This window comes from Phragmites australis, chromosome 11, assembly GCF_958298935.1.
Source record: "Phragmites australis chromosome 11, lpPhrAust1.1, whole genome shotgun sequence".
Taxonomy (NCBI): domain Eukaryota; kingdom Viridiplantae; phylum Streptophyta; class Magnoliopsida; order Poales; family Poaceae; genus Phragmites; species Phragmites australis.
Window position 1 is genome coordinate 28,255,651 of NC_084931.1, and position 25,147 is coordinate 28,280,797.

Consider the following 25,147-nt stretch of genomic DNA (forward strand, 5'->3'; position numbering starts at 1 on the left):
AACCCATCTAACATCTCTGCTAACATGATACTCGTTACTACTGTCATCACTTTTTTCCCAATATCCTGCTATCCAAATCGCAACTCTGCACGTTGAGCTGCGGTCCATCCTAACCACACGGAAACAAATCGCAATCACACTAGAAAAATAGGTTAAACCATAGATCCCTAAATTCCTCAAATCTACGGCAAAATGCCACGCACACGGAAACAAATCTAGCCAAGGATTTGAAGCTTACCCATCGGGAACTCATGAAAAATTCACACCTTTCTTCAGACAGTTAGTGCTACGAAATCATCCCACGCCACGTTTGGGAGTCGACACTACTACAAAACATGCCATCAGTGACGGTTCAAAATCACCATCAGTGACGGGTTTTGAACTACCACTGATTACTCGGCACTGATAGTCAATGACTATCAGTACTGGGTCCGAAACCGGCACAAAAACAAACCATCACTACCGGTTCGAGCCACGAACCGATAGTGATGGGTGGACTGAAGCCAAAAAAAAGAAACGAGTCAGCTCGAAATCGAGTGGGCTCGGCTGCCGGTTCCACCGCCACCCGCTGCTAGCGCGCTCCGCCTCCACTGGCCTCCACCTTCTCTTCACGCCCGCCGCTCGGCTACCCCCATTGCGTGAGCTCCATCTCCACCGCGCTCGGCTGACCGCCCGCCATCACGCTCGTCCGGAGCCAGTCGGCTGTCACGCTAGCACGCCATCGTGCTCGCCTAGAGCCGCTCGGCCACTCACCCGTCGTCATGCCCGCCCGCTATCGCTTGCCCACACGCTCGTTGTCGCGCTCGCCCAGAGCCGCTCGGCAGTTGCGCTCGCCCGCCACCGCACAAGCTCCGTTGCATGCTCGTCGTCACGCTCTCCTAGAGTCACTGGGTCATCAATCTTGTCGGTCGCCGCGCAAGCTCTGCTGCACGCCCGCATGCATCGGAGAGAGAAGCAGCGTGCGCATAGGCCGGGAGAGAGATGAGGAAGAGATAAGGTGCGGAGAGAGAGGTAGAGAGTAAGGTTCTGTAGAGGAAGGTGGATACCGAGCGGGGCAAAAATATCAGTGCGTGGATTAGTGGATGTGAGTCAGTAAGTGGACGTGAGCCAAAGTCCGATTGAACTAAAATTTTGGGCCCGCATCATCAGTGGCGGTTCGTGGTTAGAACTGCCACTGATACTCGGTATCTATGGCGGTTAGTGACTCCATTATGGTTTGGACGTGGAAGTTTAAGAACCATCAGTGATACATTTATACTACCAGTTCTTGCACAACCGGTAGTGATGAGCCTCTATTTATGGCTGGTTCTGTAGCAGTGCGAGGAACTCTGCAACTCCATCTTGTTCTCCACAAGCTCAGCACGCCATTTTGGTGGGATGTGGAGGAGGCAGAACCTGGGTGAGATGTGGAGGCGGTGGTGGAGCTGAAACCTCCAGAACTAGAGGGGATGAGGTGGCAACGGAATGGGTGGTTGGTCTCACTTGACGGCGGAATGGGTGGTTGGTCACACTTGACCACACAAACTCAGGTTCGACAACCCGCTCCAAAGGGTAACAAAGTCATTTTCCATGCCTCTCTATGCTCTTTTCTGCTTGCAATATTATTTTATTTGATACGATGTAGTACAGGCAAAAACCAGGTATTTCCGGAGTCTATGAGACCTAATTAATTTTTGCAGTGTGCCACGGACAAAGCCACATTTGTGGGATGTCCTATAAACAAATTTTTCTCATTAATAAAACATAGCAAAAGTATTTTTTAAGATAAATCTATCCGTATTAATTTTTAAATATTCAAACTTAATATATAAAAAATAATTTGTTATCAAAGTTTAAAACAGTTGGTTGTAGTAACCCGAAATATACTTATTTTTGGATTGTAGGGAGTATTTAGTGTGGCACTGTAGATCTGCGGTGAACGTTCTGGAAACAAAAATAAAGGATATCAATGCCTTATCACGCTTCATAGCTCTAGACCGTAGGCCATAACAACCGTATGCAGGACACGCGCAATGAAAAGAAAAGCATCCGACAGACTACGGTCCAGCCCAATAAACCTTGAATCTTGAGTGACCACTCTTGTGTTCTGCTACTTTTGACACTTCATCCATGCACGTGATCTGTATTTCCGCTACAGTCGCTACTGTTTCATACTGTAAATACCAACAGATATTGTACAACACCACAGCTCAAGTCCTAATTATGACGTCTGAATCTTGATGCCTTGCAATCACTGGGATCTTGTTTATCCTTACAAGTCACAGGCTGTGGATACAGCAAGGTAGCCAGGACTCGAATGCAGCAGTTCCTGAGTAACAAAAGCCTACCAAGAGAACTGAGCGGTCGCACTTTATATGCGTTTCAACTTATACAGGAATGTGCAGTAGTGCAGATAGATTCCATTCTCTTCTGTGGTAATCTTCAGAAAACGAACCGCAAATTTTCACGTCAATTTCGCTTGAAATGTTCAGATGGATACTTAACCTCACCGCTCGTATGAAGTCGTGAAGTGCCCTTTTATAGCCCGGAACACAGGGGCCGGTGACGCAGAGGTGTATGAGGAATAGTTTCTTCTTCTGTGTCGCCAAAAACATGGGATGCTGCCTCTTGAATGGCACGAGGGCGCCAATTTTGGAAGCCCAACAGCTGCTCTGATCCACCGGCAGCATATATAAGAGCAGCAACGCATGATCCGAGTAACTGCTTCCTGTAATTAGCAGGGCATCCACTGAAGATACCCTCTGCATTCTTTTTTTTTTGAACGAACAATGCCCTCTGAATTCAGGTGAGAAACATAAATAAATCATCCTGATTCAGCAATCAGGAGTCACACTGAACTAGTACTCTAGTGACGACACTTGTTCATGTCCATGCATGAATACTTCCTTTTTTTTTTTTGAGCGAATGGCATAAGACAGTGCCAATTTTATTAAATAAATCATGCATGCATACAAGTAAGGAGTCCTGGTAGGTTAGGTACATGAGAAAAAAAAGACATCTACATCGGCAGTGCTGATAACACTATAAACTACAACCAAAACAACTACAAGAGTCAACAGAAAAAGAATCGTAACAGCACCGCCCCTGAGCGGCTCGCAAGATCGACGAATTATTGCCCCATGTAAGCTTGAAGGCCAACAACCGAAATGATCCATCCGAGAGAGCACCTCTGGTGCTGGAGGAGGTGATCCATCAAACTTGGCTAGTCACTTCAAGGCAAGGTGAGCACTTCGGACGGTAGTACTACAAGTGGAGGTGGTTGCTAGTGAGAGGAGGTAAGCTTCGGACGGTTGCTCATAAATCGGGGACGCCGCCTCCAACTATTGAAAGTAAATCCCTGAGTAGCCACAATAGTACTCTAGAGTCTCTGGCTCAAGTGCAGGGAGGAACAGAGCCATCGTGTGTTGCTCGCAATTCGGAGGGTCATGGCTACAGGTGTTATGGTCGATCCATCTTCCGCCTTGGTGGCATGAACTTGGGGTTGCAACCCAGGATCCTCGGTAGTTGATTGGGCAGTGGTGACCAAAGGGTCAATAAGGGTGATAACTTGGAACAATGTTTGCTCTGTGGATAGATCTTGGTGCTTCTGTGACTGATTCATGAGTAACTCCTGGTGCTTCTATGCAGCAAAGGTGGTCGGCGCGTCATCCACCTTATTGACAATAGGAAACTCACAACAGTTCGGGTCCACAACGACAACGAGCAAGGAGTATCTAGGAAGCGTGCAAATAGCCGTCAGCAAAGAAAAGAATGAGTGGGCCAGATAGTGTCGAACCAGATTGCAATAGGGGTGGCAATTGGACCCGTGGGTCCAGGTACCCACGGGTTCTGCACCCAACGGGTCTGGGTTTAGGTCTAATTTTTCCCCCACGGATCTGACGGGTCGGGTACCAAAAATGGGTTGAGTCAGGCTCGGGTTTTCAATGTCACCCATGGGTGCCCACGGGTCACCCGAAATCAATTTACAGTTCATAGATTTGCCATGAGAGGCCCAACCCAACTCCCATGGCCCACTGCACACATGACACATTCACGCACGCATGCGGCTGCCTCCTCCCATGCTCAGCCCATCAGCCACATGCTCGCATCGGGCTCCTGCCTCCTGGCCACCGCCTCCTCGTCGCCTCCCCTCCACCGTTGCTCCCCGCCACTTGCCCTCCCCACCGCCTGACAACCACCGTCACCACCTGGAAGACGCTGTAACCGTCGCCTCTCCACCGCCCAGGGAATCTCTCTAAGATCTCAGCTGTGGTGGAGGAGCAGTGAAATAGTGGCGTGACAACGGGTGGTGGAAGGGGTGCTGGACTTGAGGAATAAGGTGGCGGCAGCTCGATTTTGCGGAGAGGAAGGCGAGATATGGTCAGAGGTCAGATAAGGTCACAACAAACATCATCCATGCTCCTTAGGGGTCACCAGGGGTGGATCTACGCTCGGGCTAATCAGTAGATGGAATCCCTCCGCCACCATCGTCTCCCTGCCACCCGCAGCGCAGATGGAGTCTCAAAACCCAACGGGCACCCGAAACCCAATGGGCACCCGACGGGTGCCAGTTTTCACTCGTTTTTCATTTTGGATGTGGGTCGGGATGCGACTGGCGGGTTTTGGGTCAAGTGTGGTTTTGCTCCACTCGGCCCTGACCCAACCCGTTGCCATCCCTAAAGAGGAGGGACCAAATAGGCCAACCATGTTGACATCGGAGGGGTCCTCATTAGGTGGCTCTGCACGCTCTAGTTGGTTGGCCACACACACCAACCATATCTTAGTGATAGAAGCCTCACCCCTAAGAGAGTGCATCACTTCCTCCAAGCAAGTTGCAATAAGCTACTGGAAGCGTAGCGACAGGACCAGGCATGTAAGCACAGACTAAAGGTCCAGTGCGGTCGAGCCCTGAGGGTTATGGCAGCAGCATCCGCTCATATCATCCGCATGTCGCGGGAGACAGAGTCGACATCGTTGCCACACTTAGCAAAGGGTCAAGGTGAAATTGGCGACGGGGAGCGACGTCCACGATACAGAGTCATAGCCATGATCTCCGCTCAGCTCTGAGTTGGCTATGAATGGTGAAGTTGGGCGGATGGGGAGGGGGCGTGCAGGCCAAGAGGAGTAATGGACCAAAAGTAGCATTGCCGCTCCCGATGCCCAGGGCACCAACAACAGATGCAATGGAAGACGTCTTGGCAAGAGCTAACTTGGTGGTTATGTGCAAGACAGCAGTAACATCTTCCTAGAGCCCACCTTTTAAAAGCGAGGCTACACTCCGATTGTGTTGTGAGTGATAGTGGTAATATGTGAGGAACCGTCCAAACAGTATTCTAATTAATCATTAGGAGGATCATTATTCGTAAATACCACCTCAATGATTAACCAGAATACCATCCCGGTAGTCTCGGCACGTGTTTTGTGCTCAAGATCAGAATACATGTCTTTCCAACATGCACATCACAACATATCTTAAAAAAGAACGAGTAATTAAAGTTATATTACAAGTTTTAAGCATGCAACCATTTGCAACAGTTTACACAAAGAGAAACTACGCAGCAAAAGATTAAAACCTTAACAATAACAAAAAAAGAGAGTGGAGCCATATACCCTTAGACTCCACCCCAAAAGCTACGCCTCACCAGAGTAGGATGCACTACTCTTACCCACCACCTGCATCGGCGGACACGAAGTAGCCAAACACCGTATCACCCTCACCAGCAGAACCTGAAAGCGCGAGCATGAGTACGAATGTACTCGCAAGACTTAATCCATATAGAGCACATATACGTAGCTCGACTCCAAGGATTATGCATTGAGCTGTTAGCAAGAGTATGTTACAAGGTTAAGTAAAATATATGCGGTAAGAAACCTAGACACATATGTGTGAGCATCTATACTTAACTCCAAAAACAACTACCTTTCTGCCCTGTAAACCACAACTTAAACATGTATGTATAGTAACCATAGTATCTCATCAACAAACCACCAACCAAAACCATCATACCATAACCTTATCCCACATTCGTAAACTCTACAACTGATACAAATGAAACAATAGCATGCTTATGACCGAGAGCGTGGCATTTTGAAATGTTTTTACACCCTGCAGGGGGTACAACTTTACCTACACGACTCGAGGACCATTCAACTTGTGCTACTCACGAAAGTACACACAAGGGGTACTCGAGTCAACCTTTATACCCGGAACCACCCACTTGCAATGCCCCTATGGCACTGGGGTTACCGCGAGCGTGTCCCGGACACCTCCGGCACCTCGCCACCTTGCTTCTCCTTTTCTTTTTCTCTTACGCGTCATAGAGACGCAAGGCAAGTGTCGGTACGGCCTTTGATAATCGGCTTACCTTACCATTAGATCAACATGTGGTGAGTACGGTAAGTGCTAGAGCCAACTGTACTGACGGACGGCCTTAAACGATGCAAACGGTCTATGGCATTCAGGCTCCTCTCCCGAACTACCCAGAGGATTCCTCCTGGGCAGAAGATGCCCCTAACACCGCCCACATCTTGCCTCAATCTCACATCTTAACCTCATCTTTATATCTGTGAATAGTGATTAAACCCTAGGCTCAGGAACAACTACAATACCGTCGCTCGGCTTCTACCGAGGACCTAAGCATTCTAAGCATTCTAAGCATTTCGAATAAACCTTGAAGCTAGACACCAAATATATCATCAAAGCTACAAGGATAAGGATTCATCAATAAGTCAAGATAGAGATAATATATCAACATAGGTTCTACCCATATCAGCCCGACGCTGGACTCAACACATGCAAACATATATAAAGCATAATTTATCAATTTTAGACTCTATTTAAATTGAACAAAGAGTGCAGTATGCTTAGATGCTTGCCTTTCTGCTCTAGATATTGCCCGATACTTCCCAAATAGAACTCGCAGAAGTGGTGTGCCTCGGTGTTGCCCTCGATCACACTCGTGTCACGCTCCGATTCTTCGTTCACTACTGAAGAACGCATGCAATGATGAACACAAATGACATGCAAAGACAGATGCTCCACAGTGCATGACAAGGCGGAGATGCAATGCATCATGACATGAGTTTTAAAGCCTCAAGATTTTCTTAATTTGGATTAATATTAAGCATCTAATCATTTCCTGGATTAATTAAGCTTAACACAAAGCTTAACCCTAAATAGGAATTTAATCATACCTAACATGAGGGTGATTATTTTTAATGATCAGGGAATCAATTAATAAGATTTACAATATTTAATTATGGATTAATGAAGCTCAAACCTATTTTATTAACCCATGCAATTTAAATACACATTTCATAGCTCCAGTATTTTTAACATGTAGATATATCATATAAACCTAACAAAATTGGTTTCATAATTTGTGTACAATTTTCTATGTATTTTACAAGTTTCAGTCGAATTATGTGTTAAACCAAAATTTAATTTCGCATTTTCTGGAATATCTGAATTAAAAATAGCCCGTAATCCTTTTTGCTCACCCGGCCGGCTAGCCACTGAGGCTGACAGCGGGCCCGACGGGTTTGACCACAGGTCAAAATTGACCCGCGCCCAGGCCAACCACGGCGGGCGGCGCTAGCGCGGTTCGCCGACGGCGAATGGCTCAAGGCCGGGGGCCGGGGAGGATAGCAGTGTGATCAGTGGAGGTGTGCGAACTCGACTGGGGTATACGTCGTCGATGGTGATGGCCAGAAGGCGGCGAGCGGCAGCGCACGGCGGAAACAGCACGGCGACGGCACGACTCGGCTCACCAAAACAATTAAGCATGATGCCAATGATGTTTATGATGCTTAATGACATGATTAAGCCATTTGGGCTGTTACACAATAGCTGTTCAGCGTGACGTAGAGATGGATCCTTTCTAGAGCGACCCTTCGAGTCCACCAACACCCGTAGTGCCTCGATGGAGTTGGTGGGCAGTGCCAGTAAAGGTGGAGAGCTGGTGGCATTGGTGGCAACGGTGGGAGAGACAACGACAGAGGCGAAGACACCACCCATGTCTCGAGGGACGTCGAGGAGCCCATGAGGAACCCTAGCGGCGATAGGGGGATGGGGGATTCGTTCGCTGCGCCAGAGCCCAGAGCCGTAGTTAGGGCCTGTAGATCGGTTTATCTAGATCAGTGGTGGGGACCTGATAGAGGAGATGATTGCGATTGGTCTCCGATAACGTGGGTGGCACCAGAACTGGAGAAGAGTGACACATGCTTGGGCAAGGGAAGCGACGAGCAACTGGTTCCCACGGATGGCAGGCGGCGGGCTTGGAGCAAGCTTGCCCAGCTGTAGGTCGACAGAGACAGAGAGGACTGGGAGCTAAGCCAGAGTAAGCTGGCGGAGGGGATGGCCATGACAAGCGGGAGCCTCCTCCTGTTCAGGTAAACTCGTTGCGCTCCAATCGCAAGGTGGCGTCGGTCCTCAGGTGTCTTGGCGAAGGGGGCCAGATGGAACGGCAGCCGGTTGTATGGTGTGATGAAGTAGTAGACGCGTGGTGCGACGGGGATGGAGCAACCTCTTTCACACAGATCCGGCATGTATAGCGTTTGAACACACCCCCCCCCCCCCTCCACCCCCCTGGGATTTTGCGCCTCGACGGTGTCTCCAGCGGTTAGCCTCCACGGATCTGACGTCTCCGGTGGAAGGACTCGTGCAGCACCGTGTGGAGAGTGGCCAGAGCTCGACAGTCGGGTATTCTCACTTATAGTACTGGACGCTAGCTGTTGCATGAATGCTTCCAACTCCAAGCTGCACGGATCTTTCCCTCGTGGCTCCTGCCAAATCACCCCCCGCGTCATGTCCGTCCATGAACACATTGCTCAAGCTTTGTCTCGTGCATTTGGCAGGGCTGCCGAGTCAACACAGACGTACATGCACAGTGGTGAACAGGGAGAAGGCAGCGTCCTGCGTAGATCTTGCAGATATCTTTGGTCTTGGGAGCATAGAGTGCAGGCAGATCCCTGCAGGCCGAAACTTCCATGGGGAGGTCACGCCCCCACAGTCGAAAGAATCGCAGGTCAATCAGGAATGACGGGGCACACAGCAACCTGTCTCGCCAGCTTGCTGCTTCGACCCAAACAATAAGCAACGGAAAGGCAGAACGCGTCGCGTCGTCTGACGAAGCAACCACTGCAGTATAGACGATCAAACTGAGAACTTATCACTATCACGTGCTTAGTTTTCATGCACAAATATGGTGTCGTGTGGCAACTTGCAACGGGTAGGTGATACGTCTATCGTATATCCATCGGCAAATGGTTGCGTTCGTGCGGCTGAGTCAGCACCGGATCTGCTTGGCAAAATTCAAAATTAAATAATATATATGAATGTATTTATTAAAATAGATAATCGGTACATTGAATATGACCGGACCCGAATACTGATTCGGGTGAAAGGGACTGCGAGTTGTGCCAGTATTTACATGGGGATTCGGTTTGCTTTCTGGTTGTCTTTTGTACGGCAGTGCTGCTCAGGCTCAGCGATTAATTGGTTGACGACGCCGACATAAGGTATCTTGCATAATGAACAGTGAGCGGAAATGACAGGAGCAAACTAGCAAAGCAAATGCGAAGGAAAGTGATTGCACATGAAACATGAAGTTTTACAGCAGATGGTAGAAAAAAATGAGGGTGCAGGAGACTAACGAATGAACTGAGAGTTTGTTTGGTATAATTTTTAGACTAATTTTTAGAGTGAAATCAGCGCGAGTTCTACTTAAACGATAGTTTGCAGCTTTTAACTCGTAGATTGATTTTCTGAAATAAACTAGATGCTGTGAGCTCAAAAAAATCATCTTTCTCTTATTCACTACCCTATATAATTACTTACTCTATAGAGTTTACCTTAACAAATCATTAAAGAATCACTTTTAATCACAAAATCACTTTTCACAGAAAATCACTGTCCCCAGAAAATTTGGATCAGGGGAGCTCTAACAAACGGATCCTGAGAAACAATTGGTCATTTTCAACAGGAAAAAAGGATTTAAAAAATCAACAGTGAGTGCACAGTGGGAAGGAAACACTAGCACTTACCTAAGGCCCCGTTTGGCACACAAAATCGGTTCTGATTCTCTCCCAATTCGGGAGAATCAGTTGCCAAACGAGGCAACAGTAGAATCTTTTCCTCAAATCAGGCAGAATCGGTGAAACAGGATGGGAGGCGTTTCAGTTGATTCTCCAATCCCGTTTCCATCCTTGCCCTCACCCGACGCCAACCGTGCCGCCTGCTGGGCCACCGCATCGCCTGCTCACCTGAAGCTCACTGCCCGCTCGGGCCTTCGCACCGCCTGCTCGACCACCGCACTCGGTTGCCACCCACCGCGCCGCCCGCCTGCCATGCTGTCGAGAGAGAGGGGGGAGATGAGTGGATAAGGGAGGAGATAAGAGAAATATTATTTGTGTTAAAAGAAAAGTGAAATAAATAATAGTTATATTAAAAGAAAAGTCAAATATAAAAGCACGTCAGTCAAGAGTAAAATGGTCAATTACAGCAATATCCTCTTCGAATTCAGACAGCTAGTCAAACGGTTTCCTTCGGTAATTCTAATTTACCAGAGAAATATTTTTAAGAAAAATCTGAAACTGAAACATTTCCCAAAAATCTGAATCCCTACCAAACATACTCTAATTCGAAATTCCTTGCTTGGACTATGGAAAAGAAACAAACAAAAGTGGTGGGGAGAGGGGGAAAAAAACCAAGACCATATGAAGCAAAGATGCCGCTGGCGCGAATGATTGCAAAATCACAATTATTAGCATCGGCACACCAGGAGGCGGGGACCGGGACAGCTACCGGCAGTCCGGCAGTGGCATCGATCATGCCCTCCGCTCTCTCCAAAGCGCCCTCGCCCTTCTTTGGCCGTGCGCCGAGGCCGACGCATGGGGTGGTCCGCTCCACGATCGCCCCGCCCCAACCGATTCAAGGGACGCGCGCCGCGTTTGCTAGCTGCGCTGCGCGACGAGCGCCCCCACGGCCGATGGCGCGACGCCATGCAACGGCCGCTCTTTCCAAGCGATTAACCGAGGACTCGACGGCGGGACGTCCGCGGGAAGTCGCCTTCGCCGCGAGACAGTGCAAGACAGCGCAACGCAACAAGGGCTGCAACAAGCCGGGACTGCTGCTGACGGCTGCGTGCCTGCGGTTTAATTGTTGAGAGACGGGCACGGATAGGTAGGCGTTGTGTTGATTGATTCACGGTCTCGTTCTTCTGCCAGGGACTCGGTCTCTCTCCGTGATGGTGTTACAGGATCGATGATGAAGGGTGAAAGGGACGGCCGGCACGGAACGTATCGGCCTGACACAGCTGCTTTGTCGCGACAGGATCAGTTGGTGTCAGTCTTACTGGATGGGTTATAGCCTTCTGGCTGCAGAGCCAAATGTGGCCAGTACGTCCGTAGAGGGAGAGGACTGGTTAGAGAGTGGGGGGCACGTTCTGCCAACGTGCACGATCGCGGTACGCTTCGTAAAAGATTTGTGCGATTTTCGGTGCTGTGAAGGGCCAGATCATGGGCTGGAACCGGACCAAAAACTGTTCAGCTTTATGCTTTTTGGCACGGTTAAGAAGGCAGAAATGGGTTCGAGGACCACGGCGGCACAGGTCCGCGCCACAATGCAGGCGGAGGGACAAATGGTCCATACAGAAATGGCCGTGGCCTGCCTAGCGCGGGAATGTTGTTATAGGTCGCTTAGGGCGACCGCAAGTCGCCTGTCGCACTTCCTTCCTCATCTACGCATCCGGCGTCACCGCGTCAGCATGGCCATCGCGCGCCAGCACCCTCTCCCCCGGCCTCTCCCCTCCGCCAGCCGTCCTTTGCTGCCCCGAGTGGCCCTTCGCCTGAGCTCGCTAGTTACCGGGCAGCGTGTCGGATGAGTTGGGCCGACTAATGAGCGGGCCGCGGGGTGCGCGATCCAGTCGCCCAAGGTGTACTAGGCTGTTGATTACCGACGTGATTGAGCCACAAATGCGTCTAACTGACCGAATACCTGGGAAACAGACTGCCGCGACAAAGAACCGAGGGATGTGGGCGACACAAACGTAAGGAACCGAGAAATAGGCGACAGCCTGGGCAAAATCTCAACAAAGAAGGAACGAAGCTCAGCGAAAAACGAAATCAGAGAAGTAAAATCATCATAGGTAGAATTCATCAGTGTTTTGGAACCTCTTCAGCAAAAGCGCAAAAGTAGAAATGGCACCAAAATGAGACGCTACTCTCTTACGAATATTCCTACTTCCCCTTCCACCAGAAAACTTCACACTCCCTTAACTGACAATGATCATGAATAAGAGATTCATAGCTACCAACAGGCCAGACTTCACATTGTCAAGGACTCGAGAGCTGAGCAGATAAACTATGGACGAGCGACGTTTGGTGCCGGAGCAGCACCAGCAGGACCAGGACCAGGACGGGGGCCTTGCCCAGCCGGCCTTTCCTCCTGAAATAACAGAAGGCAACAGATCAGCCACCACGAATTCAAATTCTAATGTACATGAATGTCACTGGATGAAAATTTGAATAACTGAGTCATGGAACAGAACAGAGGAAAAAATAGACTCCAGATGCCGCATTACATACTGTACATAAGAAACATACAAAGCTCTACATTGTGAGTTGCCTAACAAATTAGGGCATAAATATTCATCAAAGTGGGAACAAAAATAACACATTGGACATATATGTTTCGTATACATGTTAACATTTCCCATTATTAAATGATCAGCTAATAATGTATGGATACTAGCTGACAAAGTGAGCAAAATGGTAGTAAATATCGGGACCTGTTCATCCCACAGGCACTGTGTAATTGCCATCGGGGCAACATAGAAGTCCCAAACATATGATATTCGAAGTATGAACGAGCTCAAAAGGTAAGTATACCTTAGTACAAAAAGTATACTTGTTTCCCATTCTTAATGAACAGCTAAAGAACTATGTATCTTAGCTGACAAATTGAAGTAAATGGAAGTAAATGTTGGGACCTATTCATCCCACGGGCACAGTGTACTAGCCATAGGGGCATTTGGAAAGCCTAATAGAAACCTGATAGAATCCTATGGAAACAGAAAAGTGGTTAAGAAACATAAAATCCAAATTCCAGCCGAAGTCAGGCACAAAACAAGAATAACTATGGCAGTTGAAAGATCAGCAAAGTTATACAAGAGTAATCTATGTGTGAACATCTCCCAACCTTAACAATTGGCCGAAAATATGGTTAACAGCTGACAAAGTGAATGAAATGGTAGTAAATGTTAGAAACCAGTTCATCACTCCAGAACAGTGTCATTGCCATCGGGGCAGACTTCAAATACCAAACATAAATTCAAACATGGTAAAACTTCGCCTAAACCAAAAATTGGGTATGCTAGTTACCACTGCGGTCATTCCAAAAATTGCATAACTACGAATAGGGAATAGATCAGCCCAGCTCAGGATATTTTTCAGTCAATTCACTACTTTTACCCATCCCTAATGATCAGCTAAAACTATATGGATATCAACTTACAGGGACCGTGCAGTACCGAATCAGGACACAAGTAGCAAATGCGCATTGACAAATCTATTCGCGATCTTCTATAGAAGATGCGTTTTCACCGTGAAATTATCTGAAAACGATATACAACTGCCGGATAACACAGTTCAGAACTCATACCCTGCGCCTGAAGCGCTCTGGCGGCTTGCGGTCCCTGCGGGCCTCCCGGGATCGGACGCGGACGATGTGAGCGTGGATGGCGCATGAGACGCAGTGGTGCACCTTGGCGTACAGCTTGGGGAGGACGTACCCTGAGCCAAGAAAAACATTTGTACGCTCGTTAGCCAACAAAATCAAGAGGCTTTCTTGACGAAACAGATAGGCGGCATGAGACGACGCGCTTACCATCGTGGACGCACGCCTCCTGGACATCCCTGATGGCGGCCTGCTCCACGATGTTCCTCACCTGGAACCTCTTGATCGCCTTGTCCTGAGACGGGCACCGACCAAGAACCACAACCGAATCAGCGCGCGGATGCAGAGAGACAGCGAGGGAGGTGCAGATGTGATTACGCACCTTGGGGCAGCACTTGGCGCAGTTGGAGCAGCGGATGTACTTGACGTGGCCGCGGCCGTGCTTGTTGCGGCCGCCGTTCCGACGCTTGAAGGTCTGAGGAGAGAACAAGGGAGCAAATGGATTAGCTGGGAGTTCCATGGGAAAACGAGGGAGATCAATCTTGTGGTTTAGCGCTCACCATGGCTGCGGATCGGAGGTGGCGGCAGCGCAAGAGTTCGAGCTCTGTAGCTCCAGCCGCCGGGTGCGCCTCCTCTAGGGTTCCTCGCAGATGGGGAGGGGGAGGATTTATAAACAGCGGGTTGGGAACAAGAAAACTATCTGGACCGTATTGTTTGGGCTTATTGCCCAGTCATGAGCAGATACTGACGAATGGGTCACGTGGACACTTAGGGTCTGGATCGTTTGCCCAACCAGGAGTTTTTTTATTTTTATATTTTTTCGAATTTAAATTTAAATAAATAGATTCCCGACGAAAAGATTTGCAAAAGTAGGCGCCCACCGCCCTCTCAGAGGCCTGTAGCCCTCTCAGAGGGCGGGTACGTGTGCTAACCGCCCCCTGAGAGGGTGGTAGGCCTAACCGCCCCCTCAGAGGGCGGCAAGAGGGGCTAACCGCCCTCTCAGGGGGCGGTTAGCCCCTAGCCGCCCTCTGAGAGGGCGGTTAGGGGATTTTTTCATGTAAAATTAATTTTTTTCCATTTTTTCCTATAAAAATATATTATTTTTTAATTGAAGGAAAAAAAAGAAGGGGTGTAAGGAAATTAAGAAATTAAATTTGGAGTAGGTTATGTAATAACGGGAGGAAAAAATCAGTAATTAGTAGTTGCAGCATTTTACGTGGGTATGGGGTGCGAACGAGGACAAACATAGTATTGAACACATGATGAAAACATTACAATACACTGTAACCGCGACGACACGATGCGAAAACAAAGGTGACATGTACGGTTCGCACTAAGACCTTATTAGTGCGTCGATCCTAATCATAACATGCCTTAGGGAAGGAAAGTATGTCGGGTTACATTAGGTACTCTCTACTGCGTGCATCTAGGATACTTTCCCTTTCGGAGGGCATCGGGACCTGCCGCCTTAGCACGGCGGGCTCTCTCCCACTTCCTTTCCCTCTCAGCCTCTCGAGCCTGAGCCACGGTACTGTCGTGCGCCGCCTTCCTCATGCGCTCTTCTTCCTCCCGCTTGAGACGAAGTTCCTCTTGCTGTTGCTCGTACTCCCGACGTGCGTACGCTTCCCTTCTCCACCTCATGTTCATGTCGACCCACAGCTTCTGTGAGTCATTTTGCTCATTGTCGAGCCACTGAATAAAATCACGGAGCGGTGGAGGGGACTGAACAAATGGAACAAGATGAGCGGTTAGTAAAAGAGGGTGCGTAATCGGAAGAGATGAGGCGGGCATCTGTTACCGTACCGGTCGATAAGCAGTTGTTGCATTGCGAGGCTTGTCATACTCGTAGTTGGCACACATGAAGAAGCGTAGTCCATAGGTGTATGAGATGTCCTGCGACTCGCGGAGCTTACAAAGGTCACCACAGAAGCACATTGATGGTTCGAGACCTTCAGGTACGGTAGTCCTCAAATGTTTCTTTGGTGGGCTCGATGGAGCTGAGGAAGACATTGCACCTGAGAGATATGAGAAATGAGCGATGCTTCTCCGTAAGGAGGTTTGGCTACTTATAGTTGGGGGAGGCAGGAGCATTGGATTCGCTCTTAAAGAAAGGAATTAGGGCATGGGCGTAGCTGGCGGGAGGAGCATCGGATTCCATCTTGAAGAATAGGACAGTTTTGTCGTTGCCCATGGTCAGAGATTCCACGTTTATTGGTACCCGTGTTGTCATTTACTGATTTGAAAAAGCTAGGTAGTGTTGTCACATTGTGTTGTCAAGTCATGGTTAAAGTTTAGTGGTGTGGTCACTTGTTCATTGAACGTGTCTGAATATGAAATGCATTTACGAAATGCTAAGTCGACCATACAAAGTGAACGTGTCTTAATACATATGAGCACATCACGAAGCGAATACGCATATGTTAGTTACAAAAAATGTAAAATGCTACTCATGCCTCCCTCGTTGCCGTCGTCTGTGCGCCCCATCGTGGTCCCGATGCCGCTGGTTAACCCTCACGTGACCCCTGGAGTAGGTGAGGGGGTCAGGTGGGCCGACGTGTCTGCTAGGCCTAGTAGGGACCACCGGTGTCGAGGGCTCGTCATGCGTGGGCTGGGTCCGAAGCGGTGCACTGGAAACCTGGGACCGCTGAAGGACGTCGTAGTCAGGTGTGCCCCCGAAGAAGTCACGGACGATGTCGTATGCGGTGTCGGGGCCAGCCTCATCCTCCTGACTAGGGTAGGAGGACTGTGAAGGCTCGGCAGGCGTCCATGTGTACTGGCTGGAGGGGCCTGTGAACAAATAATCACGTTAGATACGAACAATATGGTATTGAAAGTAGTAGTAAAAAATATATAATTGTACCTGCGTGGTACGACGGTGCAGCAGAAGAAGGCCACGCTGACGTGCCGTAGTACGTTGCGGGGGGGGGGGTAGGGTGTGGGGCCGCTAAAGACGGACCGGCCTCGTCACCGAAGTAACCTGAGCACAATTCTAACTTATTTTGCTAAAAGTACTAGAAATTAGGAAGAAGGGTTCCCGGAGTACCTGACTGTGGACGTACAGGGCTCAATCTACGAGGCTGCGTCGAGACTTGTGGAGACGGACATAATGAATGTTTAATAACAATAAGTAAAGGATATTGATCAATAATTTTCAAAAGTATAATTTGTACCATGTTGCTCGGACCCTCCAAGACGTGATAGGAGGGGTCGTGTGGGTGCCGACACTGAAGAACGTCGGTGCACGTCTGACGGCCGAGACGACTCGGCGTGTGCACCACTCGTCCTGGGAGGCGGCCCTGCTGCATCTGTGGTAGATCGGCAGGAGGTGAGTTTTAGGGCGCGCGTCGTCTTATCGAAAACCCGTCTAATGAAGCTCGCAACATCCGACGCACTTAGGTGATGCCCTTGCCGGAGGCGGTCCATGGCAACAGCTGCATCCCTATTTACATCATAAATGATATCTGTCTGCGGATACGAACAATAGTAAACAATTAAATTATACGGTTATGTTCATTCAATATGTAGTACGGACTTCAGAAAATGACTTACTGCTAAAGCAGCGTCCTCGTCCCAATGCACCGGGTATGTCTCCGTTGTCGATGCGACGTGGCCCCGGACATCATCAGGGGTGTAGGTGACACGAGTCCGCGTACGAGGTACGTACCACCGTAGGTACTCCGTAAAGTTTCCCTCGGTGTGGGGACGCGCCTCATCAACGACGTCCTGTAGCGCTTGGGCCAAGTAAGGGGCCAAGCGGTCCGCCCAGAGGTGGCCAGCTGGCTGGCCTTTCCGCGTGTACCTGCATTGAAACTACGGTAAATGTAAGGCAAACTGAAACGAAGGTTGCTCAAACAAAAATTTATCAAATGTACCTGTGGACGTGCAAGGGGACTGTACGGATGGGGACGAGCGGGAATGCCTGGTGACGGCCAAACTGCCGCATGACGCGCTGCGGTGAGTACTCTTCGACGTAGATGTCGAAGACAAGGGGTGCCTTGGTGAGCCAGTACTCCTCGTCACGGGTGCACAAGGGTGACAATCCCGACCCTGCACGTGTATGAACGGCCCGAACGTTGTATGGCTCTCATACCACATCGTTAGGACGTAGCATGTCAAACTGGGTACGAAAATGCTCGTACGTGCTACGAGGCTGCTCGTGGGCCCAGTGTGACTGAGTGACAAACATCAATACAGATATTTAGAGAGTAACATAGTACGAACGAAACTGTTAATGTAAATTGCGTACCCGTCGACGACACCACAGCGAGGCCATTGTCGGCGCGTCCTCTTCCATCTCGCCGTACCACTCCTCTGGGTACGGGGAGCGATCCACCACCGGCCTACCTATGGCGAAATGCTCGTACGACCATAGCTGAAGAAGAAGTGGACACCCGGCAAAAGTGGCTAGCGCCTCCTTCTTCATGCATGCGTCGCAGAGCGCCCGATACGTCGCAGCAAGAACAGCTGATGCGCAGCTGAACTGCGGTACATCCTCTGCATGTGCGTCCGCTATCGACCGGGCGTACAGTACAAGGGTCCTCGTAACCAGTTGGCCTTGGCCACTAGTGAACATCACCCACCCAAACAACCAAAGGAGGTAGGCCTCCAAATGTCTCGAGACCGCGTATGCGTTGGCTTGTGGGTGGATGTACGTCGGCTGCATATATGACTGGTGTCAGAAATAATCATTACGACATAATTTGTTAGGAATCGATAGGTTGCATGTTACCATACCTGGAACTGTAGGATCCACTTCTTCATTGGCCCTCGTGCATCGGCTAAGAACTCAGGCACGTACGGGGGTGCATCCGCCTTTCGCTCCACCGGCCCAAATCGCTGATGCATGTCGTTCATCCAGTTAGCCTGCATATCGATCACCCCAACCGCAGCTCCCGTGCAAGGAAGGCCTAAGAGGTAGGAGACGTCCTGCAGGGTCGGGTCATCTCTCCGCACGGTAGGTGGAACGTATGTGTCTCCGGCCTCCAACGGTCGACCAGTGCTGCTATCAGCGACCGATCGAAGTAGAAACGATGGGCCACAACCTCGGGGTCCTCTGTCGTTCGGGCCTCGACCAACCGGCAAAGCGGTAGGAGTCCGGCCGCTCCCAACCTATAAGTATTGCAGTACATCAATAATATGTAACAACAACAGCGAAATGATATGTAACACCATCAGCTTTTCTAAGTACCTGTGGGTCCAGCGCTCGTCTACCGTCAGCAGCTCTCCAGGGCCTCGTGGGCGAAACACTCCTAGGTCCGTCTGGTGCTCGGCGGATAAGAAGCTGCGATGCTTCTTGTCCACGGCAGGGTCCAAAAGCTCTGGGGTCGAAGGCTGAGCCATCTCTGCATTTGAAACACATGTACATTAGTACATTGAGAAATAAATACAAGAACAACAAACTTCGAATGCAAATTAACCATACGCGAAATTAACACATATTAATACAAAGTACAAAACTAGCTGACCTACACAACAGGTGCATCACCGCCTGCACTTTTGGGACAATATTTGTAAGTGTGACCTACTTCATTGCACTGACTGTATCGCTGCATCCTAGGGCCAGCCTCGGATTCATCCATATCGTTACGAATCCGCCGAGATTGTCTTCGGCCCGATGCGTTCTTCATCTTTCCCAAATCAGGCACATATATTCTTGAAGGCCCTGGGTTACTTGTAAAAGTGTCAACAATACCGTAACTATACAGCTCCTGGTTCCAGGTGTTCAGTACTTGATCTTTCATGAAATATTGTGACACATATTGCCTTGGAAGCATATGGTGCTACGCGCACGCAGCTATGACATGTGTACAAGGTTTGTGGAGTAATTGTGGCTTCTGACAACTACATATGCATGTCCCACTCCTTAGCACACACTCTTGAACATACCGCTCACGTCTACCCCCCCCCCCACTCTGACCCTTATCCCGACACAGGACACTGAACCTGTGCTCTGCTGTGCCCTCTTGATTTGCGCGATGCATGTGGGCCTTCCTATTTGCCTTCTCCATGTACTCATATAGCATCCGGCCATAAAGCATACGATTGTCCTCCATTACAACCTTAGCAGCTGCAAACCGATCAATGAAGTACTTGCAGGTGCCATGCAAAATGCCTTCTACAATTCCAACTAGTGGTAGGGACCTCATTCCTCTCATGACCCAGTTATAAACCTCTGCAAGGTTTGTAGTCATCACTCCATACCTGGCACCACCACTGTCCTACAGCAGAGCCCATTTTTCATTAGGCTCATTGCGTATCCACTGTGAAAAGCTCCTAATAGATGAGCCAGATCTCCGTACAATCTGCGGAGTATCGGTTGGGAGCCGACCGAGAGCTATTGGTTCCTCACGGTTAGGTGCGGCCTCCGCAGTTTGTTTAAGAGTCAGTTCATCAAGTCTTGCCCATAATGCATTGAACTTACGTTGTTGGTTCTGACTGCACAACTTCTTGAAGAGCTTCATTAACTCTTTGTTTTTAAACTGTCTGTATAAGATTGCACCCATATGGCGCATGCACCACCTGCTTTTGAGATCTGGCCACTTACTGGTACACCCCATCGCACGCTACCGTGTTGCATATCCAGCAAAGCCTGCAACAATCATGCATGTCTATCATGAATGAGACACACAGCTGGTCGGTCAAGAACAATTGCATGCTTCACCCGCTCTAGGAACCAATACCAGTTGTCCCCATTCTCACTCTCCACGAACGCAAACCCTAGTGGCAGCACTTGGTTGTTACCGTCGACCCCTATTGCAGACAATATCTGCCCTTTGTACTTCCCAGTTAGGAATGTTCCATCTAGGCATATGATGGGTCGGCAATATCTAAATGCTTTGATAGTTGCACCGAATGCAAAGAAAGCACGCTGCAACACTCTTTTTCCATTGTACTCCACATCAGTAGAGGGGTAATGCTTGATATCATAGTAGCTGCCTGGATTTCTTGCACAAATTGTGGCTAATTGACGAGGTAGATTGTGATACGAATCTTCATATGTACCGAACCTAATCTCAATAGCCTTTTGTTTCGCCCTCCATGCCTTCGCATAATTTATTGTGTATTGAAACCTTTGCTCAATAGCACGGATTATTGATCGTGACTCATACCTTAGGTTGTCCATAATCTCTCCGTACATAACATTTACAATGAAAGCAGAAGACATGTTCCGATGGGCGAACTCTATTTTCTCAATATGATAATTATGTTCCTTAACTATTGAGCATTGCCAGTAGTCTACCCATTTCCCTCTAAATGCGTGCACCCGCCAAGGGCACTCAGGAACCGAGCACTTCACATCGTACTCTCTTTTACTTGATTTAACAACCTTGAATTGCCTATGAAGAGACAACGACCAGAATTTCACAGCATCAATAACTGCCTCTTTTGTAGGGTACATAGCACCCTGTGACACCTCATTCTCATGGTATGGCCACGGTGTCTGGTCAGCCTCGCTAACCACCAACTTCGAAAATTCTTGATCCCACCACTCCGCAGGAACTGCAGCATTACCCTCCTCATCAGAAGAATCCCCATCGGCAAGGCCTTCCTCCAACTCTTCATCCTCCAAATCCATATCTTCAATGATGCTAGGGATGTGCTCCCCTTCATCAGCTACACCCATCGGCTCCAGGTCTGGAACATCACCAACCTCCTCTCTAGACCCTACATTAGCCGCCTCTGACTCATCTTCCACTGCCTCACTTGGTCCTGCTACTGCTTCTTCAGAGTTCACCTCATTTTGATCTTTCAGGTACGCCGCAGCTAATAAAATAAGCGGCATGCCACGTTCACAGCATATATCTATATACTGCCTCCAAGTTGATGTGGCTTTGATGAGAACAACCTCACCAAAGTATCCATGACTAGCACGGCTCAGAACACCTTTCAACTTCAGCTCATATTGCTGCGGATCCAATTGGAAAAACCGCATGAGCCATTTGCACACCCCCACAATAGTCCTCTCATTAGCCTTACTAAGCCCCTTCATAACATAGCGAAATCCAGAGAGATCTACACCGTTGGGACCGTACATAATTTCACCCTCACCATAATATATCTGAAAAATTAATTTATCTCCCATTCCTGGAAACACCCGCAAACATAACACATGTTAAGACAACAAACTATATTTCTGATTATCGGATAAAATAGTTTTTAAATGCTACCCTAGGTTCGTAAATTATCATCTACTATTGACTCATACGTCTGCATGTACAAGTAATATACTATAAACTATATACTACAAACAACATACTAAAAATAATATACTACAAATAATATACTACAGGTAACAAATTGAAAATAATATACTAATTTTCTAACTAAATTTTACAATTTTCTAAACCCTAGATCTAACTATCTAAAATATATGTCATATACTACTACTGCACTAATTAACAACAATAAAAAGGATAAAAAGATTGACCTGATTTTTTTTTCCAAATTCGCAGCCCAAATGCAGCAGGGCTTCGCCGATCTCTCTTCCTCCCCTCTCCTCTCCTCTCTTCTCCTCTCTCTTCTCAATTTTTCTTTTTTTCCGAATTTTCTGGTTCTTTCTCCAATTTTCGGGGTTTATATAGACTCAGGGCGCAGGGGGCCGGCGCGGGGCGGCGGGCGGGAGGCGCCCTTACCGCCCTCTCAGGGGGCGGTAAGGACCTCTACCCGCCCCCTGAGGGGGCGGTTAGCTGTGGGGCCCGGGCGGAAAGGCCTACCGCCCTCTCAGGGGGCGGTTAGCACCCGTACCCGCCCTCTGAGAGGGCGGTGGGCGCCTACTTTTGCAAATCTTTTCGCCGAGAATCTATTTATTTAAATTTAAACTCGAAAAAATATAAAAATAAAAAAAACTCGCCCAACCAGACCTATCTAAATGGGTCTATCGGACTGGTCTGGAACAAGCTCAACTAGTATAATCCGATTAAGGTACGGTCTGACAAGTCCGGCTAAACAATCGGGTTGTGCTGTGCCGGTGGTAGAGATGGCAATGGGCTCCGAAACCCGAAATCCGGTGGATAGTTACTCCATTAGGGGCTAGGTATGTACCACTTTTTATATTCGCGGGTTTATTAATGGGGAAAATCGTCACCCATCGGGTGGAGCGGGTACGGATCCGTTCTCCTACTACCCATACCCGTTCTCCTACTACCCGTACTCGTGTACCTAATCGGGCTAGTTGAGCCTAGGTGGGCTTCCGCCGCCCCTCCCAGTGGCTTCCGTCGCCGTTGCCTCCTCCTCCGTCACCCCTCCCTGTCGTCACCGTCGCCTCACCCTCTGTCGCCCCTTCCGATCGTTGATGGTGAGTTTACAGGTGTGGGTAACCCGTTGGGTACCCATTACCCGCACGAGTACGGGTACAAGTAAATATCGTACCCGTGTGCGGGTATGGGTATTGTAGCGGGCGTAATTTTTTCACACAGGTATAGGTATGGGGTGGTACAACCCGACAGGTCTAGACTCATTGCCATCCCTAGCCGGTGGCGTGACCCACGGTACGGCCCGTGGCCGATCATACCGTGTCAGACCAGTCCGGGCACGGTTACGGTACGGTGGCCCGGCGGGGTGGGGAGGGGTGGCGGGGCATCTGGGGCGGGGTGGACGCGGGGCAGTGGTGTGGCCGGGGCGGGCGGAGCAGTAGCGAGGGCGGGGCGATCGAGCGAGGAGGGGTGTCCGGGGCAGGGCGGAGGCGAGGCCAAGCGGCGGCGTGTCTGAGGTGGGCAGGGTGGCCCGGAGGCGATGTGGGCGACCGGGGTGGGGTAGGGTGGTCCGTGCCCGTACTAGACTGTGCACGTGCCAGCACGACGTGCCGCGCACTCGACCCAGAAACGACCCGTCATACCATGTCGTACCGATCCAGCTCATCTACGCTTGAATCGTGTCTATAGTACCATACCTCAGATCGGTCCAATAAATACGACCCACTTAGATAGCACTAGCCTAACCTAACCACAACTAGCCAGCGAGGATATATATTTGGGACTAGTTCTAGAAAATTGTTTTGCTTGGCAAGCTAGCTTCATGGGGCAAGCCGATTCGGCTCTCCCGCGGCAGCAAGGCGAGCGCGTGGTGTGACGGAAAGCGAGCAGGAAGGAAAAGGCTGCATGCTGAGAATCAGGAGTCGTGCCCATATTTGGCTGACGATGAGTCCTCTGCTGTTGACATAATTTTTTCAATCGGGACAGACATGTATCCAGCGCACTAGCATTCGGCAAGCTTTTCCCGTTGGCAAAACAACTAAACAGGAAACAGCTAGTTATTTCATTGCCTAGCTTTGTCCGGCCCATGCCTTGCCCAAAAGCAATGCTAGATAAGGTTGAGAAGGAAACCAAGCATGCCGGGCTAAACATCCCTCGTGTTGTAATGGGCCCTCATATCAAACTGTGACCCATCCGTCCATCTCCGCATGATTTCATTGGGCTACGCAGCCACTATGGAGATCCTGACGCAATACTAACGGGCTCTTGGCCCATTTCAGTTATACGGTTGACGAGTTTCTTCAGACGGCACTAGCCCGCTGGGCCCCACTGGAATCTTTATATTTTTATTTTTAAATATTTACAAAAGTAAACGCTCATTTTAAAATATTGCAGATCTAACCTAAGTTGTTAGTTGGTCAAACGATAGCAAGGTGTCATCTATCCAACGAGCGACACCTTTTAAAAAATAAAATAAAATAAAATAATAATACGTTCTATTCTTCTCAAAATTCAAAATACTATTGAAATAGTAATGAAAAATTCTGAAAAATGTATGTCGTAGAGGACGCTATGATCTAGCTCTAAAAAAGTTTAGACAAAAATATGATTTGTACAATAAGAAATAAAAATACAAATTTGTATCTCATTGTAAAAGTATTTGTTTGAGTTGAAATTTTTTGGAGAGATAAATTATAGCATCATATACATCATACTTTTTTTAGAATTTTTCATGACTATTTTGATATTGTTTTAAATTTTAAGACTAATTAAACGTAGTGTTTTTTTTTAAGTTGCCGCTCTTTGGAAGGAGACATCTTACTTTTTTTTAAAATGTGTCGCTAGTTGAACGGGTGATATTTTGCTGTCGTCCTTCCAGCGGACGATGATAGACTAAATATGTAATATTTTAAAATAGACCTATACTTTTGTAAATATTGAAAAATAATAAAAATAAAAAATTCCTCCCACTGGACCAGTGCCGCCACCGGGAATGCAAACCCTCTTACAGCGAATCTAACGATGGAGTGGAGGCGTCCGGCGAACGGACGGTTATATATTCTGTCATATCGGTGACGAGTTATGGAGTTTTTTTTTTTCACGTAATGTTGCCGGCCCGGTCTCAACCACCGCCTCGTGTCGTCCTCACGGCGCGCCGTCTCCGACTTAGGCTTCACGTCGCCGTGCTGTCACTCTCTCCGTCCTCCCCCGCGGCGAACTGCTGGACTCGAGGACGGACAGGGTCACCCGATCAGCTAAACCGTGAAAGTACGTGTTACTATCTCTTAGACTACATCACTCC

At 48.8% G+C, this 25,147-nt stretch overlaps 1 protein-coding gene and 3 non-coding genes across 4 annotated transcripts; all 4 read right to left on the reverse strand.

The window, feature by feature from the left end:
• Positions 1-12,102: 12,102 nt before the first annotated feature.
• On the reverse strand, positions 12,103-14,350 carry LOC133885930 (small ribosomal subunit protein eS26). The gene is made up of 5 exons (XM_062325704.1): positions 14,215-14,350; positions 14,037-14,129; positions 13,865-13,949; positions 13,640-13,770; positions 12,103-12,424 (listed from the first exon to the last, which is right to left on the reverse strand). Exons 1-5 carry the CDS (start codon positions 14,215-14,217, stop codon positions 12,341-12,343), a joined length of 396 nt encoding a protein of 131 aa, XP_062181688.1. The 5' UTR covers positions 14,218-14,350; the 3' UTR covers positions 12,103-12,340.
• LOC133885971 (small nucleolar RNA snoR99) lies at positions 12,685-12,786 on the reverse strand. Its single transcript, XR_009903301.1, has one exon. It is a non-coding gene; the product is annotated as a small nucleolar RNA snoR99 (small nucleolar RNA).
• Positions 12,887-12,987, reverse strand: LOC133885972 (small nucleolar RNA snoR99). The gene has a single exon (XR_009903302.1). It is a non-coding gene; the product is annotated as a small nucleolar RNA snoR99 (small nucleolar RNA).
• Positions 13,166-13,265, reverse strand: LOC133885973 (small nucleolar RNA snoR99). Its single transcript, XR_009903303.1, has one exon. It is a non-coding gene; the product is annotated as a small nucleolar RNA snoR99 (small nucleolar RNA).
• Positions 14,351-25,147: the final 10,797 nt, after the last annotated feature.

Coding starts and splice junctions, on each gene's coding strand:
- LOC133885930 (XM_062325704.1), bottom strand. Junction 13,771..13,864: donor GGAGGCGTGCGTCCACGATG/GTAAGCGCGTCG, acceptor TTCTTGGCTCAG/GGTACGTCCTCCCCAAGCTG. Junction 12,425..13,639: donor CAGAGCGCTTCAGGCGCAGG/GTATGAGTTCTG, acceptor CTGTTATTTCAG/GAGGAAAGGCCGGCTGGGCA.